Source organism: Nansenia antarctica (genome assembly GCF_963989245.1).
Source record: "Nansenia antarctica genome assembly, chromosome: 18".
In the NCBI taxonomy this organism is placed as follows: Eukaryota; Metazoa; Chordata; class Actinopteri; order Argentiniformes; family Microstomatidae; genus Nansenia; species Nansenia antarctica.
In genome coordinates this window covers 19,212,204-19,230,991 of record NC_137691.1, presented here as the reverse complement: position 1 = coordinate 19,230,991, position 18,788 = coordinate 19,212,204, and the positions used below count along the sequence as shown (strand labels likewise).

Below are 18,788 nucleotides of genomic sequence, written 5' to 3'. Positions count from 1 at the left end.
TCATATAGATACAGACTCACAAGCCCTACGGAATCAGGTGGTCTGAACATGGAGGGGTATGGGAAGGAACATCAACGCTGGGCCTAAGGACAGGACAGGGTCGCCTTTTTGTAACATTTATACATAAACACAAACGAGTCCAGGGCAATTAGATTGGTGAGGGTGTGATATCACTGAATGAGCACAAAAGGCTACATAACCAGGACCACTAGAACCCCTGCCCAGAGTGAGGACCGCTCATCTCCTCTCCCCCTCCTACCGTCACTGTAACTTGAATTGATTTATTCATGCCATTTATTTAACAGGGACAGCACACATTAATCAACATTTCAGTGTTCACATCCATGTAAATGTGCTGGAGTTATTAGCAAGTGAGCTAATTTCCGTCCTCAAGTCCCTGATCCCTAATAAGTGATCCCTTGCTGTGGGCCCTTCTCTTCCAAGCACAACGTGCACTGCACAGCATTTAGCACTACTCTGTGACATTCCACATCGCATCCTCTTGTAACACTCTGCTGGCGTTCCATATCCACAACATATCCTCTTTGACACAGGGATGTAATGGCTGAGGAATATTGCTGTAAATACTAGTACATATGGACTTTTTATGCTTCAGCAGCTATTTATAACATTATTTATTCGATGTCCTTTGCATCCTGAATGAAAGGGATAGTTTTGTGTGATAATGAGTCAGTCAGAAGTTGTGTGCTTGAAAGATCCAGTATGTAGGTCAATAATCCTACAGCAGACATGTTCTACCTGTTTGTAACTGTTGTGAGAACTAGAGCATCTTAGCAGCATATATTGTATTACCATGCCATAGGGACATGCACATGTATAATAGGTAGAAACCTGAGGATCGTTTGACTTTCTATTGTAGTTCCATCCCCCACCATCAAGAGGTTGACAGTGTCCTCTCAAACCATGTGTTGACACACAAGGTGCAGCCCCATAATACTCAACAATACTTTAACAAGAATGCATATAAACTTCTATTTTAACAATGTTCATAGGAGGATTCCAATCATATAAGCAACTTCAAAGTGAAACAGGATCATCTGTTGATAACTGTCTGGTGTATGGAGGCACATACATGGGTTTACCCCCTTGAGGATAAGTTTGGAATTACCGTATATGTTGGTCCTTAATAACAGGTTCTTGCAAGTGTGAATTGAATCCACATAGCATCTTTGTGAAGAGAACCACAATATATCTATCCCTGTACTATTGGTGCTTTAAAACATGTAACCTTGACTGCCCTATATCATCAGATTAAAAGTTGGTTATTCTACTAGACATACCCCTAACATAAGGAGTAGGAGGTGTACAATACAACAAGTTAATTTCAAATTGATTGAATAACCATTGCCACCAATGGTTGCAAGTATGTGGATCAGCCAGGCAAAGCCTGTGATAAATCTGGCATTGTCCAGTTTGAGCTTGTGTGGGCTGTTACAGTGAACTCGTGTACATTTTGTGTGAATTTGTGTGGGTGATGATTTATTTTACATGCCATTAGGATGTGCATTCAGTACAATGTTGAGGATCCAGATACGTTGTAGGCTAATGATGTAAAACCAAAACAAAACCAATGGGTGCTTTTATTGGCATGTCAGTTTTGTAGTAGTCTACTGGAAGCCCCATAGTAATCCCAGAAATGTTGATTCTTATGAACTTTTATGATTGAAATGTTATCTATAGGCCTAGTGGATGAAATTCAACTTGGTTTCTAAGAGTTGCATGTTGGGCAATTTGAGTAGCATATTATTCAAATGTATCACAAAAAACTGGAAATGGCAATAATCGTGCTTCTAGTTAACTTAAAAAGGTGATCTAAGAGTCTAAGTCCATGTTTGTGATGTCCAGAAAGTCATCTAGTACCATGGTGCAGTCATGCAACCTTTCCTCATTAGCATACTTTGCATAAATGATCTAACACTTAGGTCAAAATCAGGAAATATAGCTACATTCTTGCTTTTAGTCAATTTAGAAAGGTGATTTTGATCCATGTTATTTTTCATTATACTATGTATCCCCGTATATTATGAGCAACAATGTGCAGTCCCCCCTGCCCCACCTGCTACTCTCCACTTGACCCCTTGACTCCCACACACCCGGATACCGCTGTCATCGGGCGTGCTCTTAACCAGCGGCACTGACGTAACCATAACAGGCGGCGCCACATCAGCCCAGACACGCGCACCAACCAAACCGTTACCCAGGATCATGGGGACCCCTTCAATCGGTAGCGCCGGACGCACACCCACAGTTATCTCACCTTGAAACAAATCAGAGGATAACATTATCCGATGTAGAGGAACATGTAAAACATTTAAACCCATTCCACCAATGGGAATGGAGTCACCAGTGTCTGACTGATCAGAAAAGGGCAAAGCCGAGGCTAAAATGAATTAATCAAACGCACCAGTATCCCGCAGGATTTTCACAGGCACCTTTTTTTCACTGTCCACAATAGACGCAAACCCCATCGGTTAGAAATGGGCAAATAGGAGTCATGGTCTGAGGCGAATGGAACTTTGGACAATAAGTTACCCTCTGGGGTACCAGAACAGACAGCCAGGGAGACCAACACCCTTTGCTTTAGCACCGTTAGATAACCACGGTGGCTTACTTTTGGATTTAAGAGCATAACACTAAGATTTCCAGTGCCCTTCCCTTATGACAATAGTGACATACTTTATCACCCTCCTGGGCACTAAGCTCAGTCCGATGTTCTGATTCACTGCCCACACTTGTCACGGGGAGATTTCTCTTAAAGCCCGACTCAGCAGAGTATAAGGCTCCCCAAATCTGACTTTGACTGTGCGTCAAGGTGTAATCATCCGCCAGTGCAGAAGCCTCACATGAGGCCAAGCAGGACCTTTTAGCTGGTGCTCACGTCTGCCGCCACTCTGACAGTGGAACTGCTGTACCTGCTGACTAGATTAGCAAGCAGCCCTACATTAAACAAGGGAAAAGGACAAGGTGGATTGAAAGGCATTTCAACCAATGAAGAGCAAGTTGAAGTGTGGATCAATTTCCTTCCCATTTTTCCAGACAGTGGAGGAAATGTACACAGGAGATGAAGAAAGCTGTGATTGTGAAAGGCAAGCCCGTCTACCACATGGAGGCCCTCTTCGCTCGACTCTTAGTTGTGGGGCAGTAGCGCGGCATAGAATTTCCACCATCACTCATGGATGAATTTGGTCGTCTGAGGAAGAGTGACAAGTCGGTCTTCGTCAGGAAATTGGGAGTACCTGATGAAAATGCTCCACTTCCCAATGTCGTCCTAGTTGATGCAAGTCAGCAGCTCTACCACATTGTCTGGCCTGTTGCAGGTACGACCAGGGACATTGCCTCTAGCATCAATGCACGCCTCTCCAAAGCCTACACTGCAGCAGGAGTTGATGAGACTCTCGACCTCTTTGACCGTTACAATGACGAGCCCAGTGCCAAAGATCATGAGAGGAGAAGACGAGCAGGAGTTGGTGCAACTGAGAACAAGCTGACAATCAACTTCCTGGTCAAGAAGCCGTGATGAAGAGCACATCGAACAAGACACAGCTATCGCACCTTCTGTGCACATATGACCTCCCGCTGATAAAATCATGTTTGTGAACCACAAGGATTGCATCGTCAAGCATGAGGAGGCTTGATGTCAGCTACATGCTGCAAGCAGCTGGATCAGGAGCACCCACCATACGTATCCTAAGTGATGACACTGACGTATTCGTTCTGTTAGTGTACTGGGCTTGGAAGGCCAACGTTCAATCAACAGTGCAGATGGAGAAGTGGGATGGCACCATCCTGGACATACATGCCACCGTCAGGGAGTTGGGTGACAAATGTCAGGGTGTCCTGGGGATGCATGCGCTGTCGGGATGTGACACTGTCTCCTACCCCTGTGGAAAGGGCAAGATATCTGTGCTGAAAGAGGGATGAGAGGCACCTAGGAATACCATGCCTGGTGTCAATACAGTGCTTGGGGAACCTGATGCCACTCACAGTGACCTAAAAGATACCGGGACCAAGTTCTTCCTCGCACTGTATGGGCAAAAGAAGGCCAAGTCAATGAATAACGCTCGTTACCAGATCTACAGACGGAGGAAAAAGCCAACTGAACTGAAAAAGCTTCCTCTGAGTGATGTCAACATGATGCTGCACGTACTGCGTGCTCATCTCCAGGTCCTGTTGTGGAAGGCTGCAGATCAGAGGGAGCCACCTGCAGAGGCCAGAGACATCACTAAATTCGGATGGGAGGTTGCTAACGGAGGGGCTGTCATGCTGTAGCCATTCAGGCTTTGGCTCCAGTTAATTTGCTTGATGTCACCAGCTGCAGCTGCAGCGCATTGAAGACCTGCATCCAAAAAACCTGCAGCTGCCATGCTGCAAGTCTCAGTTGCACTGACTATTGCAAGTATGAAGGCGCTTCACACTAAGTGTGAAGGCGATGAGGTCCGCTGCTGCAACCCATTCACATTACATGAAGACAAAGAATAAGAAGATGAGGAGGCTGAAGGGAGTGAGGAGAGAGATGATGAAGAGGGTGAAGGCCAATGAGAGTGAGGTTGTGGTTAACTTTAAATGAACTTATTGCTGTTTCCAATATTTTATATGCACTATATTGCCATTAAATTAAACTTACTCTGGGAAGTCTGTGACGTTTTGAAAAATAGTATTACATAATTTATGCAAAGTATGCTAAGAGATTCATTTCTGGACATCAAAACATAGACTCTAAAGGTCAATGCACACGGCGTGCGATTTTCGAACATTCGATTCTCAATTCACACCAATGAATGAATGAGAGAATCGAATGTTGTCGTGCGACAATATCGCATCGCACGCCGTGTGCATTGTCTCATTGGGTTTCATTCAAAACAATGGAATCGAATTCGGCGGTGTGACAAAATCGGCATTGGCCTTAAGATCACCTTTCTAAGTTCACTACAAGTGAAAATATAGCCATTTCCTGATTTTCACCTAATTTATGCTAATGAGGAAAGGTTGCATGACTGCACCATGGTACTAGATGACTTTCTGGATAACACAAACATGGACTTAGACTCTTAGATCACCTTTTTAAGTTAACTAGAAGCAAAATGATTGCCATTTCCAGTTTTTAGCGATTAGTTAGCATAATATGCTAATTATTCAAATTGCCCAACATGCAACTCTTAGCAACCAAGTTGAATTTCATCCACTAGGCCTATAGATCAATCATAAAAGTTCATAAGAATCACCATGTCTGGGTCCAAGAAATTTCCAGTGGACTATAACTGTATAAATCGCCTGTGAAGTAAACAGTAATTAGAACAAATCAAGAGTGTATTTCTTGAATGTTCTGGCAATGGGTCTTCTCAGAGACAGTGACAGACCATTAGCACTTCTTACTTTGATCATCAGGTAGAGGGCAGGTAGCCTCGTAAAACCAGCCTAACCTCACGTTCACGTTCTGAAAAATAAATTGTCCATGAGTAGTAGGACAGAGAGAAGAGAACATCTGAAATGTGTAAAACTTTATTTCATAAATGAATATACAAAAAAGACTAGACATACAACATACAAAGTGATGTAACAGTAATTTCCTTGCTTTGAAATATGTGATGCAGATGGTGTCAGTGATGCTATTTGGCAGGCCTAGTTGTCATCAACATACAGCCTAGCTAAGAGCTTCTTCACAGTCGAGGCAAATACTAACCCAGAAGGAATTAGTGAAATTCAGTGGTACAAGAACAAACTATTAAAAACAAAACTATATTCTAAATTAAGTCTTCACCTATTCTGTCTACTAGAGCCCTGAATGAATGTGGACACAAATATAATATACTTTTCACAAACCTACTGCATATACTGTGCATAAATGCATTTCAAGTACTCAACAGATTATAAGTATATACACAACAAAAAGTCAACTGTGTTATTAGTTCCATAAACTAATATGGGTGCGTCTGTGAAGCATGTGTACTATGTGTGTAGTTGTGGACCAACTTGGTCCCTTTTTCACAGACTGAAACTTTGTGATCAAAGTCAATTCAAATAAAACAGACTTTTTTTTGTTTTGTTTTTTAAATCTTAAAAATCTATTTCTAGAGTTAATCCATTGGCCTCTTCAGACATACAGTTCAATGAAATCCACTTCACATGTGAGAATCCGATCAGAAGGCTTGATGTCATGAGCTTGCAAATACATGACCAACACTTTGAAAAAAATCACAGAAATGTCATAGCTGCACACTATTTCATCACACAGCACAAGGTGGAATCTTTAAGTTATCAAATATAAATGTCCTAAAAAACAAAGAATAAAAAAATGAAAATGATTGAAAATCTCAAGTGTCATTCAGTTGAAGTCTTACCCACCCACCTCCCTCACAGAGGGATACTCAGAGGGGACAGAAATGACACTGCAAGTCCCCAGTTCAGCAAAGCTGACACCTTCATGTGCAAACATTGGTCAGACCATTCAATAAGCCAGAACCCCCAACGGGGAAGTGCAGTACAGGCGTACAGACCACACGGGAAGTTGACGCCCACAGAGTTCCGCTATGCTCGGAAAGCTTTTGTGTCTCAACAGTTTCTCGTTGTATATTTTCTTTAAGATATATGCTGGTGGTGTGTAGCTGCCAGTCGTTTGCTGATATATACTTCCTCCAGTGTGTGAGAGGGTCCCATGAGGCAGAGCGAGGCGAGGTGGTCAATGTTGTACTAGAAGTTGAGAGGCGAGTGGTCAATGATATATTCCCCGATGCCAACGAAGTACATGACCTGTGCGATGCCAAAGAGAGGGGCGATGACCAGCGCCCTGCAGCCCGCCCCCTTCAGGAAGGCAGAAGGACCCTCCTTCACCATTATCTTTCTACAGGGAGACAAGAGAGAGGAGAACATTAACGCATTAATTGCACAGAACATTAACAATTAATTGCATTTACAATCAAGTAGACATGAGTTCGTTCCAAGACATCAAGAGATCTTGTTGGCTGTTGTGTTCTAAAGTATGTGTTGTCGTGACAACACTATCGACTCCATGACCAAATAGTGACTTTACCTCACACAGTCGACTACACCATTGTAGCTCTCCTCGTTGGCTCCTTTACTCAGAGACTGCAGTCTTGTCTTGACCACTGAAATAAAAGAGCAGGGACGTGTAAAGACCAAATAAACACCTGCAGAAAGCTAAGCTAACAAGCCAACAATGGATGGACACAGATGGATACAGGCCAGGGACTCACCATCAACGGGGTTGACTGCCACGGCTGCAACGGAGCCAGCCCCACAGCCAGAAAGGAAGGCCCAGTAGAAGGGTGCCGACTCCTCAGCGCTGGGCTTCCCCTGGTGATTCAAGTGGGCGAAGAGAGGGAAATAGACCATGGAGAACGGAACATCTCTGAAACACAGAAAAACAGGAACCGATGAGTGGTAGGTATTTTCCTAGACACGGATTAAGCCTGTTGAAAACAGATTATCCCAGATTAATCTGGGGCCAGGAAACTGTCCCCCAGATACCAAAATGCATCTCTTCTGATACAGCTCATGCTAACCCACCCTGACCCAGTTTAGACCAGTGGGACCTGAGCAGTTACCTCATGAGCGTGGCTCCGAGGCCTTTGTAGAGCCCCTGGATGCCCTGGGTCCGGAGAAGCTCCCTGGCGATCTGAGTGGCCGACACGGCCGGGGCTGCAGGGGCTGGAGTCACGTTGTAGGAGCGGCTTAGAACCGTGCTGGTGGCGGCCAACTTGGTAGAAGACAACATGGCTGGCTTCCTCTGCTGGGCTGCTGTCAATTAAACAGATATACATTCACATATGTAGGCCTAGCTGTAATAGTCAATACGTGCTGTATCCAGAGTTGCAATTGCAATTCTTATTCAATTCTGTGGGTGAATTAAACAGGCAAATGTATTGTGTTTGCATACCTAGTCTGCCAGCGTCCTGAAGTTGAATCTTGAGCATTTCCATGGGCGTAGTGATGACGACTTGGCACATGCCTGCACCACATCCTGCCAGCATCTCCTTGAACACAGTCAGTCCATTACTGGAATGATAAAGAGGGATGTTAAAAACCAAACACGGATCTGTCAACCTTTACTGGGTGGGTCGATAAATGTCTTACATGTGAAACTGTCACCTACCCATCTTTGCCAAGGTGGTGGCGGAAGAAGTCATTGGCTGCTAGTTTGATAGCCTTCTCAGGAGTGACCAGGGCCAGATTTACAGCAGCACCTGGAAATAATACCATTGATAAATTAGCAAAAATCTTCACACTAAACATTTTTCCATGCACAAGAAAGTCACATCAAAAAACAGTCCCAAAACACTCCCCACCCCCACCACCAATATCCATTAAGTATACAATGCCACTGAATATATAGCTAGTTATCTAACACACACTTAATATGAAAGACAAAACAAGAGCTAGGCTCTGTGTGACTGCTAAGGCATGATAATGGAGGGGGATTATTTCAAGAGCAATGACATGAATTACATGAGTTGAAACATAAATGAGAACCAAGCAGAACTTAACTACCACAACAAGAGGAAAATAGATGAGAAAAGAATAAAGGGGGGATGCGAGATAGAAAGTGTCTATCTTAGTAATCGACTACACAAAGGTCGACAATGTGGGAAGATCTACATGTGAGTGGAAAGACAGACAGACAAAAATGTAAAGTAGCTCAACAGGCAGAAAAGAAAACAACTCTACAGTATGACAAGGAGTCAGAGATGTTAGTGAACAGGACAGTGAATGAAAGAGAGTGTCGACAGAACAGACAAGAAGAGTGACAAGGTTCACTGATAATAAGAAAGACAAGGAACACAATACTGAACAAATATGACATAAAAAAACAACAATTGGTGCCTAGTTTGAGATAGTGCAGTGTTGTAAGAACCATTAAATGATTTGCCTCCAGTGTGGCTGGGCCTTATCGGCTAGCCTTCAATATCCCAGGGGGACCAGAGTCTGTAATATGAAAAACACAGATGCAAACAAACAGCATTCCTCACACAAGTGGAGACCCAGAATAACCGGGCTCCATCCTCCCCACAACATACAGCACAATGAAAACATCCCTCACATGTCCCTCATAACATTATCTACCTAAAATCCATCAAATAAAAAGGTGCGTTTTCACAGGGAAAATTACATTTGTTTTTGATGGGATTGAGTAAGGAGATTCTACAAGTCTACATTACCAAACCGAAAACAGTTTGCATGAGAAAAGTTCCCCTCTCATCACAAACAATTACAAAGGTTTGACATCCAGTGTTTCCTCTATATGCATTTATTCGTGGCGGGCCGCCCCGAATGAATTTTCTCCGCCACTAATTAATTCAGTTATTATGACCGGAGAACAGAAAAAATGCAGATTGAAGCTAGATTTAGGCCGCCTCCAGACCTACATTTCGTTACGATTTAGTGTGTAGTAAGTTACAAAACGTTACAATGTTGCAATTAACCTCGTCGTTTGTGACTGAGACTGAATCGCTCTCAACAGGCGCGCGGCGCCTCTGCAAAACAGTTTTGTGAATGGTCCGAATTTCGCGGGACATTTGGATTTCAGGAAATCCCTCTCCTCACTCTCTCTCTTAGCCCGTCGCCCGTCCCTTTAATCCCGTATCCTAATCGAAAATGCAACATCATCAGCGACGACTGTGGGTTATTGCATTTACTGCTGTTCTCTGGTTCATGTTCTTATACCAGTGCTCAGTATAGAGTATTTTAGATGAACATTCGTAATATAGTCTGATGTTCATGGTCAACTAAATCAGCCTATTTTGTGAAACAAATAATGTTCCCGCTAATGGGCTAACCGAGCAGCCTCGCACCTAACGCTAGCTTCGAACTATTCATAGCAATATGCGCGGGGCAAAAATAATCTATTGCCTCTAAAATCATCACGAACAGAACGGCGGAGGTACGGGTAAGCAGGCATCATGTCGGTGTCATCAAAGGTAAGAGTTTGTTTTCTTTAACTCAGCTGATGCATTACCTTGCTGTTGGTTGTTTACCGAATGCTCCATCTGACTGTCACACTGATTTTACTTGTGTAAACAGTAACGTTAGCCGGTTTTTACGTCTTTGTTTAGAGCGCCAGTGCGCGCACGCGGAAAATTTTTCGAAATTCATAAACTGAACACACCGCCACTAATGTGAAAAATCCTAGAGGAAACACTGACATCACTACTATTCATCCACTGAACTACTGAGGGGAGATGCTACTTTAGTCATTAGATATTATAGGCTACTACTATGCTACTTTAATCATTAGATAGTATAGGCCATTACTATACTGAATATGTAGGTCACTAGGCTACAAAACACAACAGGGGTAACAGTCAAGTTAATTAGAGGACCCAACAATGCGATTACAGAGCCAGTGTCAATGTCCTACAGTAGTAAAATCAGCATTTCGCCAAGAATTATGAATGAGGCCCAACATGCTAGACATTGACAAGATCCTATATCATCACTATAATATAAAAGAACTGAGAACGAATCTTACCTCTATACATTCCAAAGAATCCTTCAGATTTCACTGTTTTGATGAGGCAGTCCACCCTTTGAGAGAGAAAAAACAACATGACAGAATGAGTTATCTTTTCTTCAATTTAACCTCAAACTGTTCAAATGTTTTACAACCCAATGTTTTTCATAACATCCAGCTAACAAACTACAGATGTTGTAACTATCTACACTTATGCCAGTCTTTTCTATCACTACTGAGCACCTGTTTGACAAGGCTCTGTAATGTAAACCCTATCCATTATCCTTGGTCCTGTGTTGATAGAGTGAGGAGGAAGGAACATCAAAGGCTCGGGGCAGAGACAGCAGCTGAATGGGTGAACCAAACAGAAACATTTCCACCTCCATCGCACATTCCTGAGGATTAGGCCACGCTCGTGGGGGGCAGTACTAGGGAACAATGACGGGAATGTGACGTCACGTGCCAAGGGGCCTGTTATAATTATAGTCTATGCTCTTATAATGACTACATTATTTGAAGTCGAAGCTGCGTGACCCAACATAGCTATTGAGTGATTCATGGCAAGCATAACATTGACTTACATGTTTTTGTAGACCTGGTGTCCTTGCCTCTGGTTCTGTAACCTGGTCTTCACCAGGTCGATGGGGAACACACAGGTGACCCCCACAATACCAGCAATGCCACCATTGATAAGCTTAGCAGGTAGGCTGGAGAAAAAAATTCTTATTACTTAACATACAATTTCAAGAACATTTATGGATATTAAACAAAACTAAGACAAATGACCAAATGTGATCAAAAGTTTGAGAACATTAAAATGTAGACGTGAGAGAGATCTGGCTCTTCGTCTGGTACAAAATAACCTATAAAATAGTTCCCAAAGTGCAAAACTCCAAGGTAGACCTACCTGATCTGCTGTTGAGACATAGTGACTTTCAGTAAGGTAACAGAAGCAAGAAGACAGGAGCTGGGAGAAGGTCTGCTGGGGCTGAGAGTAGCGGTCCGTCTTCAGATCAAGTGCCAAACAGCTACTGAGTTGAATCCTGAATAGAGACAGTTGTTGGGGAGGCAGGTTTATATAGTCATACCCATCAGTCTCTCTGGAGTAAGTTAATTTCCCCTAGCTTACATGTCCAAAGCCTATCCCACGCACATTTCCCTGCTTTGACGAGTTGATCTCACGAGTGTGTGATGCAGTGACGTGCCTCCAGGGGGCGTGTACACAGTGCACACGGCCATCAACCGGAAAACTATATTTGGGCATATTCATTTACATACATTGCTATCGCTCTACTCACTTCCGCTTTGATGGATGATTCAGGAATGTGGCAAGTTACCACTGGCTCTGAAGCGACATAGTATCAGGAACGGTGCTCACCCATGCAAAGTCTTACCAAGTAACATTCACAATCTCACACAACATACATGGCATTTACATTGTTTCGGTGATCAATTGTCTATTCACAATACCGGAAATAATTAATTCAGTCAAATTAAATGTGTCGAAATGTAAACCTAGCGTACTACAAAAAAAGAAAAATACTCGAACATAATAATATAATTTAATTCAACTAGACCCTCTGCATTTGTTTGCAATGCTCATATGAGGTGCGGCAGTTATGCATTTCATACCCAGCTAGCTATGCTATGCTAACGAACCAGACCATTGTTACTAGAACAGTGAGCCTCAAAGACAGACTGACTGTCTCTGCAGCTAGAAATAACTATGATGAATTAATTCACGATAACGTTAGCTAAATAACTATCTAATTATACTCACCTATGACTGAGCTGTTATCAGATGAAGTAGTGAGTGTCTCAGTGAGTCTGTCTGTCTGTCTGGCTGGCAGCAGGTTTCAGCGGAGTGGAAAATTCCATTCATTTCCTAAAAGAGGCGGAGCTAGAACGTTAAAACGAGGGTTCAGATCCAGCCAATCGTGATGTGATCATTTACATACTGACGGTTCATTGGTCATTTCTTTAGTTGTAGGTTTTGGCTCTGTAAATCAATGCCGACCCCCAGGCCCCTACTCCCCAGACATGTTGTAGATCTGAACAAAGATTGGAGATTTGTAAACAAAATGGAAATTCCACCCAGCCTATCAGACGATAAAGTCCAACCACCATGCTTATTGCCAATTTTGCCAGTTTTTTCACATCTACACAAGTGTCCTGACCCGGACAATAGGAGAGCAGGTTATTTCTAGATAGGGCCATACACAGTCATGCATGTAGATCAGACCTGAATAAGTGATTGTGCTGGAGTCAAATACATTATTGTTTTGCAATCTATGGTGTTATTAGCATTTGAAAATTGTCCAGCTCTGACTAGAAATATAAAACTTAAACATAAACTATTTCCCAACTGTCAAGAATGCTTTCAACTTCAATGACCCCTACCACCCCTACCACAGGCCCTGTGAACACAGGCAGAGGGAGCCATGTCTGAATGTCACGTGTGTTGCATAAACATTCCATCAAGGTTCCTTAGAGGTGTTTATATCATCAAAGTGTTTTGTGTCCAAAACATATGCTGTACGCCCAAATATTGCTTCTTTCACCATATTGCTTATTTCGTCGTAAGTAAAAACTCTGAATATGAAAGGAACTAAACTAAACAGGGACCTGATTTTTACCATTACACTTGTTTCTGTTGGGCATATAATTACCAACTGAAAGAGAAGAACAAAACAAAACCCTCAGAGTTGTGTTTGAAGGGAGCGGTCATAGGTATGTGGCCTATATAACTCTCTTCTGTCCAAAGAATGCTGATGAGGGCAAATTCCATTTGGTCAATTGCTTTATCCAATACGCTATCAGGACTTTGGTTTTCAAAACACAGCTTGAAGGGAAATGTCAGCTGAACAATTCGTACTAATCTGTTCTATGATTAGTCTAATTTTCTTCGAGTAAATCTGGTCAGCAGTTCTCTTTTTGTAGTGTGGAATGGAAGCACAACAAACTAAACATTATCCTTCACGTCTACCCAATCTTAAAATACACCACTGACCTCGACTGTAAGCCACAGCATCATCAGTCTGGATAGAAGTCAAGGGGTCATCAATGAGTTTAACATGATTTGTATGCCAAGTCCAATGTACCTACTGTGTTGTAACCAGGAGGGTAGTTTATGGAAGGAAATAAAAGAAACATAATGGCATCTAATGTGAATGTTCTTGTTAATGCAGAGAAATGCAAGGTGCAGCTTGTGGTGTGGAAATCATTGTTTATGAATGCTTATCTGCTCCACATTGGATCCATAGTGTCACTTCCCATCTCTGCCTCCCTATCTCTCTCTCTCGCCCGCCCCCCCGGCCTGCGTTTCCCCTCAATGATCCTTCAGCCTGCGATAACACTGGTCACCCTGATTGGGAGTGAGTCACATGACTGTCTTTTATAAACCGTCTTTTATGTAGAATTGTGCACTGGAGTGACATTAGTCACATGATAGGGTTATCAGACATTCCTCCATTTCCCATTCTGAGTTGCTGACCTGCTGACCAGAAATAGACAAAAGCTGTGACTCAGGATCATTTGGAACAACAATAGGGTACAACAAGCATTGTATGGAATACAATACCGTAGGTTAAATGACAGTAATTGTGAAAGTAGTGATTTATGTCAAAATCACTGTTTAAGTAAAAACACAATGATGTGTCCTATAAGCATTTTTCGCACAAAGCTACTCTTAAAACCTTTTGAAACATATCGTTGTACATTATACAAGAAAAAGGTTATGTTTAACCACTCTATCATTTAATGTATAGCTGCTATACCAGACAGATAGCTGAGGTAAAGAGAGCAGAGCTCATTATTGTCACTGGGTTGCCGTCGGTGTTGTGTGTGTGTGTGTGTGTGTGTGTGTGTGTGTGTGTGTGCGCGTGTGTGTGTGCGTATGTGTGTGTGTGTGTGTGTGTGTGTGTGTGTTTGTGTGTGTGTGTGTGTGACTAACACTGCAAGATGTTCCTTAACAGGATGTGATTAATGCAGATTAGTCGGAATTATTTACAGCCTTCAGCTTTAATCAACTGCCATCCAAGTATTTGGTTTTCACAGTCAACAACATAGTTACAGTATAGGAGTCAGAGGGCAGACAGAGGGATTTCAACAACTCACGAGGGGGACAAAAATAGGATCAGACTCCATTGTAAAAAGAGACGTAAACAAAAAGCCCATCCACATGCCAAAACACAAAAGGCAACAATGGTGCTATTACACAACTATGTCTATGTACTGTATCCATTAGCAACTGACAAAGATGTCTAGCAAAATTGATACTTTAGAAATGCTAACAACTCTAACAGAAACTATGGGATAGATCGAAACAGCAAATCCACCCAGCACATCTAGAGAACATCAGTTGAGGTGGATGTAGTTGCTCTGGCCAGGGTATGGGTAGATGTGTCTGAGGGGCTTGGAGCACCTGGCACCATCTCCACTGCTGGCCTTTTGGGCACACTCTTCGCTATCTGTGTTGCAGGTGCCACAGTGGCAGCTGAGAGCCACTGGGTAGGTGAAGAGCGGGTTGGCGTGGAGGGAACAGCCAGGCAGTATGGCCGTACGATACTCCACCTCGTCATAGGTGCAGCCCCTCTGGATCAGGAACCGCGGTCCAGCCAGCTCCTTCATGTTGCTGTCCTACATTAGTATAGCCACCGTGGCAGGACACAGGCACACAGACACACACATAACATACACAACAAGTAAACGAGCGCAAATCAGGTATTAATGACAGGTCGAAGATGCCTGAGTATCTGATGGATTTGTTTAGTTCTGCTAACAAGGTCAACATCTCTCCTCCAATTGCACATTAGATCATGTATAAGGGGACCAGAGGGTGCAGCATTCAGTATGTTTTATATTAGGCATAAACATTCTAAATTGTAAAAAATCCAGCGTGTCTATAAAAACATAGTCAGAGCAAATTCAACTCAATAAAACCATGGCAAACTAAGGAGAGATACTGTCGGATGATGGCATTTACCCTTGAGTAGCAGAAACCCATACAAATGGTGGTGTTGATAGCCACGCAGTAGCTACACTCATTCTTCTCCACATAGAGAGTGTACTCAGTAGGTGCACACACGGGAACAGCTGGCCTGAATAGCAGACAGAGGAGACCACAGACGAACACAGAAGAATCCATCTCCTCAGGCAATCAAGTACCTGCATGGAGGTTAAAGTAGATAGCTAGAGGACAAGATAAGAAATGAAACAGTATATATGCAATCCTATGAACCTCCCTCCTAAAAAATGTAACAGGTTAAACTCTTGAACTGAGATCAATCTGGACCACATCCTGGATGTGGAGTTCCTGCAGCATGACTGCGCCCCTGCGTTTATCAGCTCCACCAGCTTCTTCAATGCTTTTCGTGAAGTTAGAATTATAAGGTTCTATCTCCATTTTACATCATCTGATCCATTAGGTGTTTATGAATGCCTGTGTGGTGTTATTTTTAAAATGTTGAAATTTTTTTAGTTAGTAATTCATAAAATACAAAGGTTCCATCTCACAAAACTTTGTAAAAACTTTGACGCTCAATATCTCTGAACTGCCCTAAACGGAGATAGAACCTTATCATTCTACGCTCACGTTTTGTCATGTCTGCCCTGCACAGTACTGTACTCACTCACCGGGGGATATGTGGGCACCTGCCAGCCTGATGATGCTGCTGCTGTGTGCATGAGGGGGTCTTTATACAACCATACTAATCCGCCTTAATCCTGACAACACATGATCTCCCATCAGACAGAGGGGACGTATGAGTCTCCGGACCATTATGAGAATGACATGTTTTTATGAATGATATAGCCTCTATAAACACAGGTCATCCACCAGTAACAAAGCTGTAATGTAGATCATAACTCAAACTTGCCACTCAGCTCATGCTCCATTTTGCAGAAACTAATTATATTGCAGTATGGGTAATGGCCACTGGATGGCACAACCCAAAAAAAGTCATGGCATAAATTCAGAAAAAGTTCAATTCAATTCTTCATGAGATGCCTGCTGTGTTGGAGATGTAATTATATATATATATATATATATATATATATATATATATATATATATATATATATATATATATATATATATAAACATTCCAAAATTCCAAAGAATATGCAAGAGCATTATAAAAAAATTAAAAATAAAGCATATTTCTCATCAGTACACTGTTGATATGGTCTCAACATTTACAGTAAATACTTTTTAATGTACTATAAACTGGTAAACAAGAGCAAAGTAGAATTTCTGACAGTCTGTGAAAACAGTCTGTGCACACATGAAGGTATCAGTAGGGCTGCAATGCATACTGTAACTATAATGATTAAGATGTTGAAAATCCAAGAATAAGATGACCTAGAAACCTTGATGGTTTTGAAATATAAAACCATCAAGGATTCTATATTACAGAGGTGTAATCCAACACCATTGAACTATGGATCATTGCAAATGGCTTTGCAATGGTCCGCACATCGTTTTTGGAAGTTAATTTGATTCCTCCAATGATGTCATAGTCATGTATAATGTACATGAATAGCAAAGTAAAATACACTTTTTTTTCTATCACACTTGCATGGTGGTAATGACTAGGGGCTTGGCTGTGGACCGTTGACCGACTGGGAGCACTCAGGCAACATAAAAGGGCAAATTAAACCTCAATCAAAGTGTTCCTCAATTGTATACATGCCTTCAGATACAATGTCCAGTATCTGTGACTCAATGTTCTGGACAGAGCAGTACAGCACACTTAGTTTCCAAGATTGCTCTCTTAGCACAAGCTGAGGGTGTGTTTCAAACTGTTTATCTGAACATTAGATTAGATTAGATTAGATTAAACTTTATAGTACAAGTACTATACAATGAAATGCAATTAAGCAACCAACCAAAAGTGCAAATCGTGATATAAATAAGACAAGAATGTTAGTGATAGGTAACTATGCAGGGGGTAATGACTGCATGGCATTTCATATGTCAGATCTATAGTTCTGCTATATAGTGGAGGGAAATAAGTATTTGATCAGCTGTTAAACTGTTAAAATAAACCTACGATTAAAATTATAGACCGCTCATTTCTTTGTAAGTGGGCAAATTTATAAAATCAGCAAATACTTCAAATACGTATTTCCCCCACTGTATATGCCACTTCCAAACAGCCACAAATAGCGGTAAGTAGCATTATCCATTCTTCACCACCATTGTACTGCATAGTACTATGAGGTTAAAGTAGAAAGCTTGGGAATTGTTTACATATGAAAATATGGATTGACAGAGATTTCTGGATAGTCAGGTATTTTCTGTCACATCATGTGTTGGCATAAGTAAGTAAGTAAGTAAGTAAAGCTTTATTTATATAGCACCTTTCATACAAGAAATGCAGCTCAAAGTGCTTTACAACAGGAATAAGAACAAAGTGAATATAAAAACATATATAAAAACATATACAAGCATAGCATGAATATAAAAGCAGGGGAAAACAGTAAAAAGAACAGGTAAAGATAAAATACAATATTGCGTAACAACATTGTTTTAGCACCCCTTGTGAGTGGAGGCATGCTAACGTGGGACCTGCACCGGACTCCCCCTGGCCTGGGTTCGCAGCCCTGCCTTGCACGCTACTCCACCCGCAATGTCCTACCCTTCTCACTTGGTTTGCAGGGTATTTCAACCGGGGTGTGGTTACCCCTAAAATCCAGGACTTATTGTCCCTTCCTGGGGTCTGGTTACCCCTAAAATCCAGGACTTATTGTCCCTTCCTGGGGTCTGGTTACCCCTAAAATACAGTATCCAGGACCTACTGTCCCTTCCTTTAGCCTACTTGGATCTCGGCGGGTCTGGTTACCCCTGAAATCTAGTATCCAGGACCTACTGTCCCTTCCTTTAGCCTACTTGGATAAGAAAGCTGTTAATGTCTTGTATTGATTCTAGACTTTGTGCTTGCCTTTAGTCTGCTAACATGAGGACCAACGAGGCGTCAATCAAAGTCAAGGAAGTCATTATTAGACTGAAAACTCTAAAAACTCTACCTGAAATAAGAAAGAGTCAAAATCTTAGGCTTGCCAAAATCAACAATTTGGAACATCATTAATGTCTTGTCTGCTAGAGTACAAGCAAATGCCTCCGAATTGATTGGTTGAGCTTCATCATTCTGTCATTTCTGAATGGTGAAACCAACATACAAAAATACCCTGAAATAAAAGCTGTCAATCTCTTAGTTTAACCTAATAGTAATTTATTTAAAATCCAAACCTTTGCAGTATATAGAGCCAAAAGAATAAACTTCTTCACTGCTTCACTGTC

The 18,788-nt window shown here is 42.0% G+C and overlaps 2 protein-coding genes across 4 annotated transcripts; both read right to left on the bottom strand.

Moving 5' to 3' along the window:
* Positions 1-5,506: 5,506 nt before the first annotated feature.
* slc25a55a (solute carrier family 25 member 55a) lies at positions 5,507-12,340 on the bottom strand. Of its 3 annotated transcripts, none has more exons than XM_080548419.1 (10): positions 12,267-12,340; positions 11,394-11,529; positions 11,068-11,193; positions 10,505-10,560; positions 8,132-8,222; positions 7,916-8,034; positions 7,584-7,776; positions 7,233-7,387; positions 7,049-7,124; positions 5,507-6,859 (listed from the first exon to the last, which is right to left on the bottom strand). In XM_080548419.1, the coding sequence occupies exons 2-10, from the start codon at positions 11,411-11,413 to the stop codon at positions 6,709-6,711; spliced, it is 987 nt and encodes a 328-aa protein (XP_080404545.1). In that variant the 5' UTR covers positions 11,414-11,529; positions 12,267-12,340; the 3' UTR covers positions 5,507-6,708. The 3 variants fall into 3 exon arrangements, with proteins under 3 accessions (XP_080404545.1, XP_080404547.1, XP_080404546.1); XM_080548421.1 differs by having other exon boundaries at positions 7,584-7,773; XM_080548420.1 differs by lacking the exon at positions 12,267-12,340 and having other exon boundaries at positions 11,394-11,536.
* A 2,502-nt stretch (positions 12,341-14,842) lies between these two features.
* On the bottom strand, positions 14,843-15,632 carry tshba (thyroid stimulating hormone subunit beta a; the record flags this gene model as incomplete). The annotated part of the gene is made up of 2 exons (XM_080548604.1): positions 14,843-15,124; positions 15,471-15,632. The coding sequence occupies 2 exons, from the start codon at positions 15,630-15,632 to the stop codon at positions 14,843-14,845; spliced, it is 444 nt and encodes a 147-aa protein (XP_080404730.1).
* Positions 15,633-18,788: the final 3,156 nt, after the last annotated feature.

Coding starts and splice junctions, on each gene's coding strand:
- slc25a55a (XM_080548419.1), bottom strand. CDS start 11,413: ATGTCTCAACAGCAGATCAG. Junction 11,194..11,393: donor ATGTCTCAACAGCAGATCAG/GTAGGTCTACCT, acceptor TTTTTTCTCCAG/CCTACCTGCTAAGCTTATCA. Junction 8,223..10,504: donor ATTCTTTGGAATGTATAGAG/GTAAGATTCGTT, acceptor TATTATTTCCAG/GTGCTGCTGTAAATCTGGCC.